A 17,885-nucleotide genomic window follows, 5' to 3' on the forward strand; every position below is an offset into this window, starting at 1 on the left:
TGGGCAGTGGCTGGTAGAATAGGAGATCCACTGTTTTGTTACACTCAGAATGACAGAACTGCCGAGGCAGGATCTGGTTAGAAATGCCAGATAATTAAGAAGACTTGATTCATTATTATGAATTGGGTGGTTCGAGCCCTGAATGCTGATTGGCTGACAGCCATGGTATATCAGACCGTATACCACGTGTATGACAAAACATTTATTTTTACTGCTCTAATTACGTTGGTAAGCAGTTTATAATACGGCTAAGGGCTGTATCCAGGCTGTATCCAGGCACTCCTCGTTGCGTCGCAACTAAGAGCAGTCCATAGCCGTGGTATATTGGTTATATACCACACACCCTCGGGCCTTATTGCTTAATTATAATCTGGCAGTATAATTTCATTTGACACTTTTCTTGAGCAATGTGCTTTATACAAAGGTGATTATTTAACTAGAGTTTAATAAACTGAGTAATGCATAATTAATCCACAGTGCCCGATAATATAAATATAACATATAATATAGCATGGGGCGATATAAAATGACAGAGCAGCCCTGTGTGTGTGTGTGTGTGTGTGTGTGTGTGTGTGTGTGTGTGTGTGTGTGTGTGTGTGTGTGTGTGTGTGTGTGTGTGTGTGTGTGTGTGTGTGTGTGTGTGTGTGTGTGTGTTTTCTGAAAGCAAATACAGTATTTGTGTTGTATTAATCTCTGTTCTCAAGCAGCACTACACTGAATTGTTTCAGATTGACAAATGACATTTACTCTTTATGAGGCATCAGTCTCCAAGACAAATACAAATCTGCATTTCTTCTTCCTTTAGGATTTTTAATGGTAAAACACTGGAGTGTGCAGAACTGGGGAACTTGATTGACTAAAGCCAGTGATTATAACTGTATCCCAAATGGCACCCTATTGTCTATATAGGGCACTACTTTTGACCAGGGCCCCTAGTGCACTATGTAGGGAATAGGGTGCTATTTGGAACACAGTCTACTGTATGAGCACCTGCCCATTACAACGGTAATGAAATGTAGGTAAGTTATGTTTATGGCTGTTACATGGACAAATGCACCAAGCAGGTTTAGGAAATCTAATGTTGCCAGTGGTTCTAGGATTTAGCTCAGAGGTCTACACAGTGTCGTGGTGTGCAGGAGACCTAGGTTCTAACCTATCTCATTAGGAAGCAGGTAACATGGAAGGATACTTATTTCAAAATGTGGAATGGAGACGTGGCTTTTCAGTCTTTTGATGTATCATTCAGTGGTCATCATAAAATAATAGTTGAACTAGATCTTATAATCAAACACATTTTTTTCTATGTTGTGGTCCAGCCTTGAAGTGGAAATATAAGCCTGAATATTTGACTGGGGAAAAGTAACACTAAAGGACTTTTTCATGGCGTTGACTACAGATATAAAGTGCATTGTGAAATGAATGAATAGTCATGATTAAAAATGACAGATTACATAACAGAAATAATTAAAATATTATCTTTGTTAATGAGCAGGATGCCAAACCAGCCTATAAAATATATAAATGCAGATCTGTACTAATAATACCCAGATATTTGTTCTTGTCAACAGTCTCCCCAAATTGATCCTTTACAGTCCTTTAATGAGGGGAAGGGAAGATCAACCGACCATAACAGAATCATTCACACATTTTGTGTCTGCCCTTATAGATGGTCTCGCAGTCATATTTTCATTGTGAATTGAGCTGAATTGACAAAGTTGCATCAGTGTCCCAACATTTCATTAGGTCTCAGAATCTGAAGAAAGGTTTATTTCCTCTGACACGTTTGCATCAACGTTGGTAAGTTTAGACTGGGAGGCAGTGCATCTCCACCTCCTTTTGACGCAAATGAAAATGCCCAATAGAATAACAATCGGCAGCATCACCAGTAGAACTGAGAGGGTGGACAGGTGAACTCTCTCTGCCCCAGACTCCCAACTGACATCCAGCTTGTTGTCCAGACTGAGGTGAGAGGCAGTACAGGTGTAGTTGTGTCTCTTCTTTAGCTCCTCAGTACTGACCTCCAGACTCTTCCTCAGTTGGTAGGTCCCATCTCCACTAGGCAGCACCTCCCCCCCTGTCAGCTCCTGTTCTGCCACTGGCTGGCTGTCTCTCAGCAGGGTCAGGTTGATGTGGCGGGGGTGGAAACCAAACACCAGGCAGCTCACCTGAAACCCTCCAGAAACCTCTTTATTTATCAACCTGAGTCTGGGAGGAACTTTACGCATCACAATGTTCTTCTCTCTCTTCAGGATTGTCTTCAGTGTTCTGATGCAAATGGGAAGGTGAACATTCTCAAATAGTACTCTTTCAAATGCTTGCCTAATCCCATCCGATCCTAGTAGTAGTTTCCCAGCATCATATATAAAATGTGTCATGTTGTAATATACCATTTGATCTGTATAGATGGCATTGAAAGTGTCCTTTACCATGAACATGACCGGTTCACCATTGTCCAAAATCTCACAGCCAGACATTCTTTGCTGAACTTGAACACCTTCTGTGAACTTGAAGTGGTGCTTTAGGTTAAATGATCTCTCTTTCATGTTGTTGTACATCATTCCAAGTATATAAGCTCCGTCCTGAGCTTCGTTATCATGTATTTTGTTAGGGGTGTTATTTACCCTGTAGATTAAGTGTTTTATGTTGGAGTCATAGTAAGCCACTTGAACATCATCCAACATCACCACAACCGTAAACTCAGGGAAAGGCGTCTCTCCGCTTATATATGTTGCAAGTGCCCACAGAGAATGTGATCCTGAACCTGGTAGAGGAGTGATATTATACACAGATAAGGATATTTTTATAACATAACAAATCATTAAATGAGTTATGAGAGAAAGTAGATAATCCATCTTACCTGCGTTGACAATGGTGGAAAACGAAAGAACAAACAAAAGGACAGACAGTTTGCCCATGATTTTGAAATGTTCACTACTTTTCCAGTAGCCTCATGTAGCAGGTTTCTAGCTCTGAAGTGTTTGACAGACTTTTCTTTTCACTTGTCTAAACAAGGTAAGGTACTTTAATGTAGTTGATCGAGTCAAAGAAGTGGAGGTGGAAATTTAAGACCAAATGAAGCTGAAGGTGGAATGAGGAAGAGAGGGTGAATCATGTTGCATGTTGCACACACAGCCAAACACCAATCAGATGACAGCATAAATTAATTACAAATAACGTTCAGTGAAATCCTTAGAACCTGAATGTGTGCTTGTGTGTGTGATCATGTTAATTTTCTGTCTGTCTGTCTGTGATACACATTGGTGCTAGAGTGTGCAGCATGTGTGTGGCTTGTGTTCACTTGCACTTGTGTGCATTAGCCTGCTAAGTCTGCCCCTCGCTCTGTTTTCCTACTGCCTGTCCAGCTCTCCTCATACACACACACACACTCACTCCTCCCTCCCCGTCTCCTCTCAAAGTGTGTGTGCATTAGCCTGCTAAGTCTGCCCCTCTCTCTGTTTTCCTACGGCCTGTCCAGCTCTCCTCATACACACACACACTCACTCCTCCCTCCCCGTCTCCTCTCAGGGTGTGTGTGCAGGAATGTGAATTTTAATGCCACCTTCTGAACACAATTTCCAATCCAAACAAACTTCTATAAGAGGCTAAGTAAGATGTGAAGCACTTTGCCAAGAAAATGACTGACCGTTGCCTTTAAATCAATGAAACAGAAAAAGGAAGGGAAAGGGAAAGTTTTGGGGCCACTCTGGACTTGAAAAGACTTGTGGAAAAGATCAGTTTCCAATACAGCTGGTCAAATATTAACCACCATTAGGTATTGTGCTTTGAAATGGGGACTTTGAACCAGTTAGTTTAGGTTGTTTGTGCTTTTGGATGGATATTACAGTAGCCATCTTTTGTTTTAAAATGGCAGGGTGACAATAAATGATGAATGAATTATATTACCATACACATTATAAAAACAGCAGCTGTTCATATAAAAGTACAACCAAATACAGTATATTGTAGGTATTGCTGGCCACTCTACCATAAAGCCCTGATTGGTGGAGTGCTGCAGAGATGGATATCCTTCTGGAAGGTTCTCCCATCTCCACAGAGGAACTCTTGAGTTCTGTCAGATTAACCGTCAGGTTCTCGGTCATCTCCCTGACCAAGGCCCTTCTCCCCAATTGCTCTGTTTGGCCGGGCGGCCAGCTCCAGGAAGAGTCTTGGTGGTTCCAAACGTGTTCCATTTAAGAATCATCGAGGCCACTGTGTTCTTGGGGACCTTCAATGCTGCAGACATTTTTTGGTACCCTTCCCTAGATCTGTGCCTCGACACAATCCTTTCTCAAAACTCTACAGACAATTCCTTCGACCTCATGGCTTGATTGTTGCTCTGACATGCACTGTCAACTGTGGGACCTTATATAGACAGGTGTGTGCCTTTCCAAATCATGTCCAATCAATTTAATTTACCACAGGTGGACTCCGATCAAGTTGTAGAATCATCTCAAGGATGATCAATGGAAACAGGATGCACCTGAGCTCAATTTTGAGTCTCATAGCAAAGCCTCTAAATTCTTATGTAAATAAGGTATTTCTGTTTTTTTCTTTGTAATAGATTTGCAAAAATTTCTAAAAACCTGTTTTTGCTTTGTCGTTATGTGGTATCGTGTGTAGATGGATGAGGATGTTTATTTAATCCATTTTAGAATAAGGCTGTAACGTAAGAAAATGTGGAAAAAATTAAGGGGTCTGAATACTTTTCCCGAATTCACTGTATATCTAATTGACACACTTGGGACACTTTGGAGAGGTTGAGTGGACACTTGGAGATGTCCCTTGACCCCACCTGACACCCTTATTAAACGTCTGTGAAGTTCTAGCTGTTATATCTGTCAATCCCAGATGTTATTTTTCCCCAGAAATGTTTGATTTGCTGTGGAAGCCATCTGATGTGTTTCCAGCTCTATTAATCAATAAATGACCTACAGCTTGTCCATGAAAGATTACTTTAAAAATAAAACCGGTTGCTTTGTGTATGCTTGATCTTGTATGATATGAACTGTGCCATTCCTATCTATGTTCTGACCATTTCGTCAATCTCCCAGGTGTGTTGTTTCCAATGATACCAAGTTTATGAATATCCTTATCATATAACTGCTCATTAAAAGCAGTTACATTAAGGTATGTCTATTTAGGTGGAAATGGACATTTCTGCCATTACATTTAAGAGGTTGAAATCAATGAAACAGGAACAGGAAGGGAAAGGTTTGGGGCCACTCTTGATTAAACTTCTGTAAAAGACCGGTTTCCCAGAAATACAGCTGGTCAAATATTAACCACCATTAGGTATTGTGCTTTGAAATGGGGACTTTGAACCAGTTAGTTTAGGTTGTTTGTGCTTTTGGATGGATATTACAGTAGCCATCTTTAGTTTTAAAATGGCAGGGTGACAATAAATGATGTATGAATTATATTACCAAACACATTATAAAAACAGCAGCTGTTCATATAAAAGTACAACCAAATACAGTATATTGTAGGTATAGCTTAAGTTTAGTTCCTATAACTGTTCAACCCTAGACTTTTACAATAGACTTTTCAACAACTAAGTAGTGGCTTATTCTTGTGGTAGAAAACAGACATTCTAACAGATTTAGTGTTGCAAAATTCCACTAACTTTCCCAGAATTCCCATGTTTACCAGAAAGAGTGTTTTGAGGATTCCTTCTTATTCCCTCCTGATTCTGGAAATCTTCCAACCAGGATTTCTGGAAAACCTGGCAATTTTTGGAAATTTACCAGAATTTTGCAAACGTAAGCAGAGCCAAGACAAGCTGATAAAAACAATTTCAATGCCAGGGAAACTATTCTCTGACTGTAGCAGAAGACTAGTGATGGGTTCAAGTGGAGTCATTTCCCTGGGCGGCTGAACCGACACGCTAATTAGCTAAACTTATTCCTCATTCCTCCTTGCTCGGAAAACCACAGGGATTTCAAACGTCAGATCTTTCCTCCTTCCCCCAGCCGTTTGACATGGTTTGATTCTGTCTTTGTGTTTGAGGGCAATTTCACACCTGAGTGTGAGATATGGGGGAGATAGGAGGAAGGTTAAGCCCTAAAACGATGGTGTCTCTGTGTGTCGTGAGATGTCACTCGTTTGCCTTCGTATAAAATGGGATCGCGCAGTGTGTTCTAGAATAAAGGCTTGTGAGATTCAGCTGGCTGGTGTGACTGTGTGTGTGTGTGTTTCAAGTTTCAAGTTATAGTGTCACGTGAACAAGTACAGTGAAATGACTTTCTTGGCGAACTCTTTCCCAACAATGCATTAATCGATATCAGTAGTACTATAAAGTAAAGTAGATTAAAAAATCACAAGTAAGTAAGTAAGTTATATACAGGGTCAGTGCCAATACCATCTGTGTGTGTGTGTGTGTGTGTGTGTGTGTGTGTGTGTGTGTGTGTGTGTGTGTGTGTGTGTGTGTGTGTGTGTGTGTGTGTGTGTGTGTGTGTGTGTGTGTGTGTGTGTGTGTGTGTGTGGAGTCCTGTGAGTGTGCTTAGAGTCAGTGCAAAAATCAAATAAAAGGGTCAATTCAGATAGTCCGTGTAGCCATTTTGTTAGCGATTTAGCAGTCTAATGGCTTGGGGGTAGAAGCTGTTCAGGAGACTGTTGGTGTCAGACTTGATGCACTGGTACCGTACAGCCAGTCAAGATGCTCTCAGTGGTGCAGCTGTAGAACTTTTTGATGATTTGAGGGTCCATACCAAATACTTTCTACCTCCTGAGGGGAAGAGGCGCGGTCACGTCTTCTTCATGACTGTGTGCGTTTGTGTGGACCATTTTAAGTCCTGGAGTCATGCGTGGCCACGCAGCCGTGGGTGAACAGGGAGTACAGGAGGGGACTAAGCACGCACCTCTGCATAGAGAGAGTGGGGTTTCACGAGGACGACTGAAGGGACAACTGTTTGCTCTCCTACAGAAGGGGAGTAGAGGAGGAGGAGAGGAGGGGAGGAAGAGGTGGGGAGGAGAAGGGAGAGTCAAGGGGGAAGGAGGAGAGGAGGAGGAGAGGAGGGGAGGAGAAGGGAGAGTCAAGGGGGGAGGAGGAGAGGAGGAGGAGAGGAGGGGAGGAGAAGGGAGAGTCAAAGGGGAAGGAGCAAGGTGTGAAAGAAGACTGTAAGCATCAGATACAATGACGGAGTAACACACACGCATGCTGAATGTTATGAATGTTGTACTTGTGCCCCTGAAAGCATGTTCAACACGAGAACAACTCCGACCTTTACAACACAGTGAGTGTCAGAGCTGGAGGCCTCATTCTGCTGTGGAGAGAAACAGGCTTAGAAAAACAGAGGGAGGGAGGGAGGGAGGGAGGGAGGGAGGGAGGGAGGGAGGGAGGGAGGGAGGGAGAGAGAGAGATTTATCCTAAAAGGAGTTAGACCATCTACATGACAGCCTGTCTCCCTGAGGAACATTTATTTCCTGAAACTTTATTTTATTCTAATTTAACCTGATTAGCATAATGCTCATATGTATTAGCTGGTCTGTTTGCAGACAGTGGACCTAACCTTGAAACCTCAAGATTGTCGAGATTTTACATCAAGGATTTGTCCCAAATGGCACCTTATTATCATTATCATACCCTTGACCATAGGGCTCTGGTTAAAAGTAGTGCACTAAATAGGGAATAGAGTGCCATTTGGGTGTCATACCAATAGTGTGGTGAGTTGGACTCGAGCTGCAACACGGAATTCAAAATGGTAGCAGCACACTAACTATTTCTAAGTCTTCTCTATGAAATAGGGGTTGATGAGAATGGCCCTGAGGGAACTTAGAGAGTTACCCGTGGGTGAACACTTTAGAGAGTTACCCGTGGGTGAACACTTTAGAGAGTTACCCGTGGGTGAACACTTTAGAGAGTTACCCGTGGGTGAACACTTTAGAGCGTTACCCGTGGGTGAACACTTTAGAGAGTTACCCGTGGGTGAACACTGAGATGTCATCAGGCTTTCCACACGACCCAATTACGTGTACGAGATCATGTAAGATTAGATTCCGTTAGGTTTTCATTTACAGCTAATTACAATCTCACACCAAGACAACTCGCTCATCCAAAAGAGGGTTTTTGTCATTCATAATCATCTTTATTATAGACAGGCTAAATGTAGCACAATCTGGGTTCATATCAAATCATTACCTGCCACTAATTTGCCAGTTAACGCTTGTCAATAATCTGCTCAAATCCAAACCGACCCTAGTCCCTAGCCCCTCTACCCCCTTTGCACCGATGAACGCATCGGACAGGTTAAATCACATATCATGGTGATTGCCTTGCTTCATCTTGCCTTCTGATTGGCTAGGAGGAATATTCACCCTATTGCGCACACCTTTCTATAGAATAGAGGGGAGGAGTTGATTTGGAATTCAGCCAAACTTGGCTATTCTGTGGTGTCAGCTGAGGCACTTCATAACATGCAAGACAATCGTTTCACAAGTAATAAATGCACTGGCTAGAGACATAAGTCATCATAACAGAACATAGAAATACTAGACCAACATAACCGTTTTGTGCTCAAGCTAATGGGCAGATAGCAGCCGCAAACAAGGATGATATATGACTGGAAGAGGACAAGGCTGGGGATGATAGTTCATTGCTATGAGCCACAAGTTATTGGAGTGAGGTGCCTGCTCTACAGTTTGGTGGGCAGTGTAGCGCCCCCGTGTGTGTGTGTGTGTGTGTGTGTGTGTGTGTGTGTGTGTGTGTGTGTGTGTGTGTGTGTGTGTGTGTGTGTGTGTGTGTGTGTGTGTGTGTGTGTGTGTGTGTGTGTGTGTGTGTGTGTGTGTGTGTGTGTGTGTGTGTGTGTGTGTGTGTGTGTGTGTGTGTGTGTGTGTGTGTGTGTGTGTGTGTGTGTATAGACTGTAACAGATGACATTAATTCCCCACTGCTTTGCCATGCTGTTGCCTGACACACATTTTCAGACAAGACGCATTGATAAAGTTTCTCTGAGCCTTATTAGTCGATAAGCTGAAAAACACAGGCCCTGTTTCATGAGCAATACTATTATGTAGACAAAGTCATTGTTATTTTCCATATAAAATGTACAAAACTTCAGATGCTTTTGTAAGATCAATAAATTAACTGAAAAAAGTCCTAAAGTACTAAATAGTCTTTCCCTTCATCATCATCATGACCAGTATTGCCTAGTGTGTACAGGAAGCAGTTTACAGGGTGAAGGTGTAGACACAGACTGTAACGCGTCCAGACCATGGTTGATTGTCACCCAGTCCAGCGCTTCTCAAGTACTGACTGATACCAGACAATAGATGTGTTGACAGGCAGTGTTACTGTTTGGGACCATAACTCTCTTCTCCTCTCTTCTACTCTCCTCTCTGGTCAAGCTCTCCTCTCTTCTCCTCTCCTTTCGTTTGTGCGTGTGCGTGTTTACCCACGCTTGCGTTCATGTGCATGTCCCTGCGTGCCTGTGCGTCTGCACCCTCACAGGTGTGGCTATATGTGTAACAGCACAGCTTGTTCCCCGCTAGTCATCCAGGTGCTGCTCCTCCCAGGTGGAGGTGGGTATAGCGCTGTAGGGGTCCATGATGACCCGGGCACAGCGGATGATCATGGCCACCAGGAGAAGGCAGAGGAAGGCCACACAGGCCAGCGTCATGCCCTGGTCCACGTCCACAAACTCTGGGTCGGGAGTGGCCCCCTCCTCCATGCCTGCTGCTGCTGCTGTCGTTGGGTCTCTATGTTGTCACTGTCCTCCGCCGCACACACACACACCTCTACCATCCTGAGAATGGTTCTGGAGGAGGGGGAGGAAGCGGGGGGGGCAGGATGGGGAAAGGGAGGAGGCAGGAGGGGGAAAGGGAGGAGGCAGGATGGGGAGAAGGGAGGAGTCAGGAGGGGAAAAGGGAGGAGCCAGGAGGGCAAAAAGGGAGGAGGCAGGAGGACACAAAAAGGAAGGAGGCAGGAGGGGGGAAAAAGGGAGGAAACAGGAGGCAGGAGGGAGAAAAGGAAGGAGGGAGGAGGGGGAAAAGGGATGAGGCAGGAGGGTGAAAAGGGAGGAGGCAGGAGGGGGAAAAGGGAGGAGGCAGGAGGGCAAAAAGATAGGAGGCAGGAGGGGACAAAAGGGAGGAGGCAGGAGGGGGAAAAGGGAGGAGGCAGGAGAGGGAAAAGGGAGGATACAGGAGGCAGGAGGGAGAAAGGGAAGGAGGGAGGATGGGGAAAAAGGAGGCAGGATGGACAAAAGGGAGGAGGGGGGAACAGAAACAGAGGGCAAAAAGTTGAATATGGTAAAGACATTCCCAACTACTTCTAGCCCTCAGTAAGCTTTACGTTGTTTTGACAGTAAATGCTAACAGGAAGTTTCTGACTTAAGGACTGTACCTGATAAATAAACCACATCAAAATGACGGTTGATTTTTTATTCAAATGAAATTGTATTTGTCACATGCGCCGAATACAAACAGGTGTAGACCTTACAGTGAAACGCTTACAAGCCCTTAACCAACAATGCAGTTTTAAGAACAAATAAGTGTTAAAGTATTTACTAAAATAAACGGAAGTTTAAAAAAATAAGAACAAAAAAAAAATAAAAAATAGGAAAATAACAAATAATTAAAGAGCAGCAGTAAAATAACAGTAGCGAGGCTGTATACAGGGGGTACCGGTACAGAGTTAATGTGCGCGGGCACTGGTTAGTTGAGGTAATATGTATGTGTAGGTAAAGGTAAAGTGACTATGCATAGATAATAAACAGAGTAGCAGCAGCGTAAAACTGGGGGTGGGAGGGGGGCAATGCAAATAGTCTGGGTAGCCATTTGATAAGCTGTTCAGGAGTCTTATGGCTTGGGGGTAGAAGCTGTTAAGAAGCCTTTTGGACCTCCGGTACCGCTTCAAATCAAATTTTATTTGTCACATACACATGGTTAGCAGATGTTAACGAGAGTGTAGCTTGTGCTTCTAGTTGTGCTTCTAGTTCCGACCGTTCAGTAATATCTAACAAGTAATCTAACAATTTCACAACAACTACCTTATACACACAAGTGTAAAGGAATTAATAATTAATTAAGGAATTAATAATATGAACATAAAAATATATGAATGAGCGATGGCCGAACGGCATAGGCAAGATGCAGTAGATGGTATAGAGTACAGTATATACATATGAGATGAGTAATGTAGGTTATGTAAACATTATATAAAGTGGCATTGTTTAAAGTGGCTAGTGATACATTTATTACAAAAAAAAATCATTATTAAAGTGGCTAGAGATGAGTCAGTATGTTGGCAGCAGCCACTCAATGTTAGTGATGGCTGTTTAACAGTCTGATGGCCTTGAGATAGAAGCTGTTTTTCAGTCTCTCAGTCCCCGCTTTGATGCACCTGTACTGACTTCGCCTTCTGGATGATAGCGGGTGAACAGGCAGTGGCTCGGGTGGTTGTTGTCCTTGATGATCCTTTTGGCCTTCCTGTGACATCAGGTGGTGTTGGTGTCCTGGAGGGCAGGTAGTTTGCCCCCGGTGATGCGTTGTGCAGACCACACCACCCTCTGGAGAGCCTTACGGTTATGGGCGGAGCAGTTGCCGTACCAGGCAGTGATACAGCCCGACAGGATGCTCTTGATTGTGCATCTGTAAAAGTTTGTGAGTGTTTTTGGTGACAAATTTCTTGTTAAAAAGCTATAGTTTTGGCAAGTCGGTTAGGACATCTACTCGGTCCATGACACAAGTAATTTTTCCAACAATTGTTTACAGACAGATTATTTCACTTATAATTCACTCTATCACAATTCCAGTGATACAGTGAATGTCATGGCTTTAGAAGCTTCTGATAGGCTAATTGACATAATTTGAGTCAATTGGAGGTGTACCTGTGGATGTATTTCAGGGATTATCTTCAAACTCAGGGCCTCTTCGCTTGACATCATGGGAAAATCTAAAGAAATCAGCCAAGACCTCAGAAAAAAAAGTGTAGACCTCCACAAGTCTGGTTCATCCTTGGGAGCAATTTCCAAACGCCTGAAGATACCACGTTCATCTGTCCAAACAATAGTACGCAAGTATAAACACGCAGCCATCATACCGCCCTGGAAGGAGACGTGTTCTGTCCCCTAGAGATGAACGTACTTTGGTGAAGTGCAAATCAATCCCAGAACAACAGCAAAGGACCTTGTGAAGATGTTGGAGGAAACAGGTACAAAAGTATCTATATCCACAGTAAAATGAGTCCTATATCAACATAACCTGAAAGGCCGCTCAGCAAGGAAGAAGCAACTGCTCCAAAACCGCCATAAAAAAGCCAGACTACGGTTTGCAACTGCACATGGGGACAAAGGTCGTACTTTTTGGAGAAATGTCCTCTGTTCTGATGAAACAAAAATAGAACTGTTGGCCATAATGTTTGGAGGAAAAAGGGGGAGGCTTGCAAGCTGAAGAACATCATCCCAACCGTGAAGCACGGGGGTGGCAGCATCATGTTATGGGGGTGCTTTGCTGCAGGAGGGACTGGTGCACTTCACAAAATAGATGGCATCATGAGGACGGAAAATTATGTGGATATATTGAAGCAACATCTCAAGACATCAGTCAGGAAGTTAAAGCTGGGTCGCAATGGGTCTTCCAAATGAACAATGACCCCAAGCATACTTCCAAAGATGTGGCAAAATGGCTTAAGGACAACAAAGTCAAGGTATTGGAGTGGCCATCACAAAGCCCCAACCTCAATCCTATAGAACATTTGTGGGCAGAAATGAAAAGGTGCGTCCTGTGCGAGCAAGGAGGCCTACAAACCTGACTCAGTTACGCCAGCTCTGTCAGGAGGAATGGGCCAAAATTCACCCAACTTATTGTGGGAAGCTTGTGGAAGGCTACCCAAAACGTTTGACCCAAGTTAAACAATTTAAATGCAATGCTACAAAATACTAATTGAGTGTATGTAAACTTCTGACCCATTTGGAATGTGATGAAATAAATAAAAGCTGAAATAAATTATTCTCTCTACTATTATTCTGACATTTCACATTCTTATAATAAAGTGGTGATCCTAACTGACCTAAGACAGGGAATTTTTACAAGGTTAAATGTCAGAAATTGTGAAAAACTGAGTTTAAATGTATTTGGCTAAGGTGTATGTAAACTTCAGACTTCAACTGTGCTGTATTCTATACCATCTACTGCATCTTGCCTATGCCACACGGCCATTGCTCATCCATCTAATTATACGTACATATTCTTATTCATCCCTTTACATTTGTGTGTATAAGGTGGTCATTGTGAATTTGCTAGATTACTTGTTAGATATTACTGCACTGTCTAGACTAGAAGCACAAGCATGTCGCTACACTCGCATTAACATCTGCTAACCACGTGTATGTGATCAATAACATTTGATTTGATTTGAGAAACGACAGTCTATCATTACTTTAAGACATGAAAGTCAGTCAATCCGGAAAATTTCAAGAACTTTGAAAGTTTCTTAAAGTGCAGTCACAAAAACCATCAAGCTCTATGAGAAAACTGGCTCTCACGAGGACCGCCACGGGAATGGAAGACCCAGAGTTACCTCTGCTGCAGAGGATAAGTTCATTAGAGTTACCAGCCTCAGAAATTGCAGCCCAAATAAATGCTTCACAGATTTCAAGTAACAGACACATCTCAACATCAACTGTTCAGAGGAGACTGTGTGAATCAGTTATTCATGGTCGAATTGCTGCAAAGAAACCACTACTAAAGGACACCAATAAGAAGAGGAGACTTGCTTGGGCCAAGAAACACGAGCAATGGACATTAGACCGGTGGAGATTTGTCCTTTTGTCTGGAGTCCAAATTGGAGATTTTTGGTTCCAACCGCCATGTCTTTGTGAGACTCGGTGTGGGTGAACGGATGATCTCTGCATGTGCTCAGCATATGTGGGATCTCCTTCAAAACTGTTGGAAAAGCATTCCAGGTGAAGCTGGTTGAGAGAATGCCAAGAGTGTGCAAAGCTGTCATCAAGGCAAAGGGTGGCTATTTGAAGAATCTCAAATATAAAATATATTTTGATTTGTTGAACACTTTTTTGGTTACTACATGATTCTATATGTGTTATTTCATAGTTCTGATGTCTTCACTAATATTATACAATGTAGAACATAGTCAAAAATTAAGAAAAACCTTTGAATGTGTAGGTGTTCTAAAACTTTTGACCAGTAGTGTTTATGGGCAATTGTACCCTGTTCTAGAGCTGTTTATACGGTGTCCATATTAGGACAGTCTCAGTAGGAGTTATTACATGTACACTGTAGTATACCCTAATTCTACTAGCCAGAAAAAACATTTAGAGTTACAGCTCCTAAATCATTACATGTCTTTTTAAGAAAATAAATCCCACCACCAGAATGAGGGATACTGCCTTGCCAGTTTTACACAGAGGGATATACAGATGTCACGGTTTTCTTCCTGGGATGAAGGAGAGGACCAAAATGCAGCGCGGCTAGTGTTCAACATGTTTAATTAGACGAATAAACGGTAACACTAATACAAGTAACAAAATAACAAATGTGAAAACCGAGACAGCCCTATCTGGTGCAGACAAAACACAGACAGGAAACAATCACCCACAAAATCCCAACACAAAACAAGCCTCCTATATATGATTCTCAATCAGGGACAACGATTGACAGCTGCCTCTGATTGAGAACCATATTAGGCTGGACACAGAAACAGACAAACTAGACACACAACATAGAATTCCCACCCAGCTCACGTCCTGACCAACACTAAACAAGCAAAACACATAAGAACTCTGGTCAGGACGTTACAATAGAGTAGAGAGTGCAAAGTGCAGTAATCAATTGTGGCTGTGTTCAAAGGCACTTAGTCGATATCTGGTGTTATGAAGGATTAGAGCATCTATCACTTTTAGTAGCCAAGTAGAAAATACAAACCAGGTCTCATGAAATTCCCATTAGTGGTAAACACTACTTCTCCGCAATTAATGCTGTCCACCAGGCCCATTCACAACTGATAGATAAACAAACAAACAAATAAACAAACATCCTTATCGACAGTAATAAAAACAACACTATACCGCTTTTAATAACATCCTATAATTAATTGTTTAGATATTTGTTAACATTCGGTTCAGCATCTAATAAATGGCGAACAGACTAATAGTTTATAAATGATTTATTAGAGGAGATTATTATAAAGTATTACCGAGTATTCAACATGCCTGTATGCTGTAGTGAAGGTCAGGATACAACTACACTGAAACAAAATATGAACACAACATTTAAAGTGTCCCATGTTTCATGAGCTGAAATAAAAGATCCCAGAAATGTTCCACACACACAAAAAGCTTATTTTTCTAAAATGTTGTACACAAATTTGTACACATCCCTGTTAGTGAGCACATACCATAAGCCCATGAGCCCATCCTTTGCCAAGATAAAACTGACAGGTGTGGCATATCAAGAAGCTGATTAAACAGCTTGAGCATTACACAGGTGCACCTTGTGCTCAGGACAATAAAAGGACACTCTAAAATGTGCAGTTTTATCACACAACACAATGCCACAGATGTCTCAAGTTTTGAGGTAGCATGCAATTGAAATGCTGACTGCAGGAATGTTCACCATAGCTGTTATCAGAGAATGTAATGTTAATTTCTCTACCATAAGCCGCCTCCAATGTCTTTTTAGAGCATTTGGCAGTACGTCCAACCGGCCTCACAACCGCAGACCATGTGTAATGTCAGCCCAGGACCTCCTCATCCGGATTCTTCACCTGCATCTGAGACCAGCCACCCGGACAGCTGATGAATCTGTGGGTTTGCACAACTGAATAGTTTTTGCAGACAGTCAGAAACCACCTCAGGGAAGCTCATCTCCGTGCTTGTTGTCCTTACTAGGGTCTTGACCTGACTTCAGTTTGGCGTCGTAACCGACTTCAGTGGGAAAATGCTCACCTTCGATGGCCACTGGCATGCTAGAGAAGTGTGCTCTACCCGGATGAATCCCGGTTTCGACTGTGCTGTGCAGATGGCAGACAGCTTGTATGGCGTTGTGTGGGCGAGAGGTTTGCTGATGTCAATGTTGTGAACAGAGTGCCCCATGGTGGCGCTGGGGTTATGGTATGGACAAGCATAAGCTACGGACAATGAACACAATTCCATTTTATCGATGGCAATTTGAATGCACAGAGATACCGTGATGAGATACTGAGGCTTATTGTCGTGCCATTCATCCAACGCCATCACCTCATTTTTCAGCATGATAATGAAAAGCCCCATGGCGCAAGGATCTGTACACAATTCCTGGAAGCTGAAAATGTCTCAGTTTTTCCATGGCCTGCATACTCACCAGACATGTCACCCACTGAGCATGTTTCGGATGCTTTAGATCGACGTGTAAGACAGCGTGTTCCAGTTCCCACCAATATCCAGCAACTTCACACAGCCATTGAAGATGAGTGGGTCAACAATCCGCAGGCTACGATCAACTGATCAACTCTATGCACAGGAGATGTGCCACGCTGCATGAGGAAAATGGTGGTCACACCAGATACTGACTGGTTTTCTGATTCACGCCCCTACCTTTTATTTGAAGGTATCTGTGACCAACAGATGCATATCTGTATTCCCAGTCATGTGAAATCCATAGATTAGGGCCTAATGACTTTATTTCAATTGACTGATTTCTTATATGAACTGTAACTCAGTAAAATCTTTGAAGTTGTTGCATGTTGCGTTTATATTTTTGCTCAGTGTAAATATAAATTCATTACAGTAAATATGAAACTGTATAAAACAAAGCATTCAACAAATAATTACTTTGTGAAAAAATAAAAGCCTGGTCAATGCAACATGTTTAAGTTTTTATATCGTTACTCCTTTAGTATTCTCATCATACAAACACTATAAAACATGATTCAACTAAGACAAAGTATTAAAAAGGTCACTTTGTGAAAAAGCAGGTTCTGAGTCATCCTGACCAGATGTCTATAAATCCATCTACTGCGGAAATTAGATAAGGAACGCAACCCTGAATGAAGCTATAAAGAAGGTTTTGAAAGACGGATAATGAAAGACAGAGGCCACCTCTGCTGTTCTTCACATACTTCGCAGCCTGTTGTTTGTACGTCCCTTTTTGTTATTTGCTTGTTTATCCTTTTTACATCGGGTTTTCTTCAGTCACTATCTTTAAAACATGAAGCTATTCTCACTTTGGCTCTATTGCTTCCATAATGTCATCCAATGTATTTGTCATGTTCAGTTTTGTATAATAAAAAAAAACACTGACATCCCAGACCTGTGTTATATTACTCCTCTAGTACAGTATATATACAGACCTGTGTTATATGACTCCTCTAGTCCAGTATATATACAGACCTGTGTTATATGACTCCTCTAGTACAGTATATATACAGACCTGTGTTATATTACTCCTCTAGTACAGTATATATACAGACCTGTGTTATATTACTCCTCTAGTACAGTATATATACAGACCTGTGTTATATGACTCCTCTAGTACAGTATATATACAGACCTGTGTTATATTACTCCTCTAGTCCAGTATATATACAGACCTGTGTTATATTACTCCTCTAGTACAGTATATATACAGACCTGTGTTATATTACTCCTCTAGTACAGTATATATACAGACCTGTGTTATATTACTCCTCTAGTACAGTATATATACAGACCTGTGTTATATTACTCCTCTAGTACAGTATATATACAGACCTGTGTTATATTACTCCTCTAGTACAGTATATATACAGACCTGTGTTATATTACTCCTCTAGTACAGTATATATACAGACCTGTGTTATATTACTCCTCTAGTACAGTACATATACAGACCTGTGTTATATGACTCCTCTAGTACAGTATATATACAGACCTGTGTTATATTACTCCTCTAGTACAGTATATATACAGTAGCCTAC

The 17,885-nt window shown here is 42.1% G+C and overlaps 2 protein-coding genes across 2 annotated transcripts in view; both read right to left on the minus strand.

The window, feature by feature from the left end:
• Positions 1-1,306: 1,306 nt before the first annotated feature.
• On the minus strand, positions 1,307-3,855 carry LOC139563196 (major histocompatibility complex class I-related gene protein-like). Its single transcript, XM_071381540.1, has 2 exons — positions 2,858-3,855; positions 1,307-2,761 (listed from the first exon to the last, which is right to left on the minus strand). The coding sequence occupies exons 1-2, from the start codon at positions 2,913-2,915 to the stop codon at positions 1,740-1,742; spliced, it is 1,080 nt and encodes a 359-aa protein (XP_071237641.1). The 5' UTR covers positions 2,916-3,855; the 3' UTR covers positions 1,307-1,739.
• A 5,081-nt stretch (positions 3,856-8,936) lies between these two features.
• LOC139562991 (cortexin domain-containing 1 protein) overlaps positions 8,937-17,885 on the minus strand; it is a 46,564-nt gene continuing 37,615 nt past the window's right edge. The window contains exon 2 of the mRNA XM_071381214.1: positions 8,937-9,750. Coding sequence (XP_071237315.1) covers positions 9,481-9,663 — 183 coding nt within the window. The 5' untranslated portion in view covers positions 9,664-9,750 and the 3' untranslated portion in view covers positions 8,937-9,480. The remainder of the gene's footprint in view (positions 9,751-17,885) is intronic.

Source organism: Salvelinus alpinus, chromosome 33 (assembly GCF_045679555.1).
Source record: "Salvelinus alpinus chromosome 33, SLU_Salpinus.1, whole genome shotgun sequence".
NCBI lineage: Eukaryota > Metazoa > Chordata > Actinopteri > Salmoniformes > Salmonidae > Salvelinus > Salvelinus alpinus.

What these genes read in the sequence shown, in the direction of transcription:
- LOC139563196 (XM_071381540.1), bottom strand. Translation starts at nt 2,915, where the DNA reads ATGGGCAAACTGTCTGTCCTTTTGTTTGTTCTTTCGTTTTCCACCATT. An exon ending in TTCCACCATTGTCAACGCAG is followed by an intron (nt 2,762 to 2,857) that starts GTAAGATGGATT and finishes CTCCTCTACCAG; the next exon opens with GTTCAGGATCACATTCTCTG.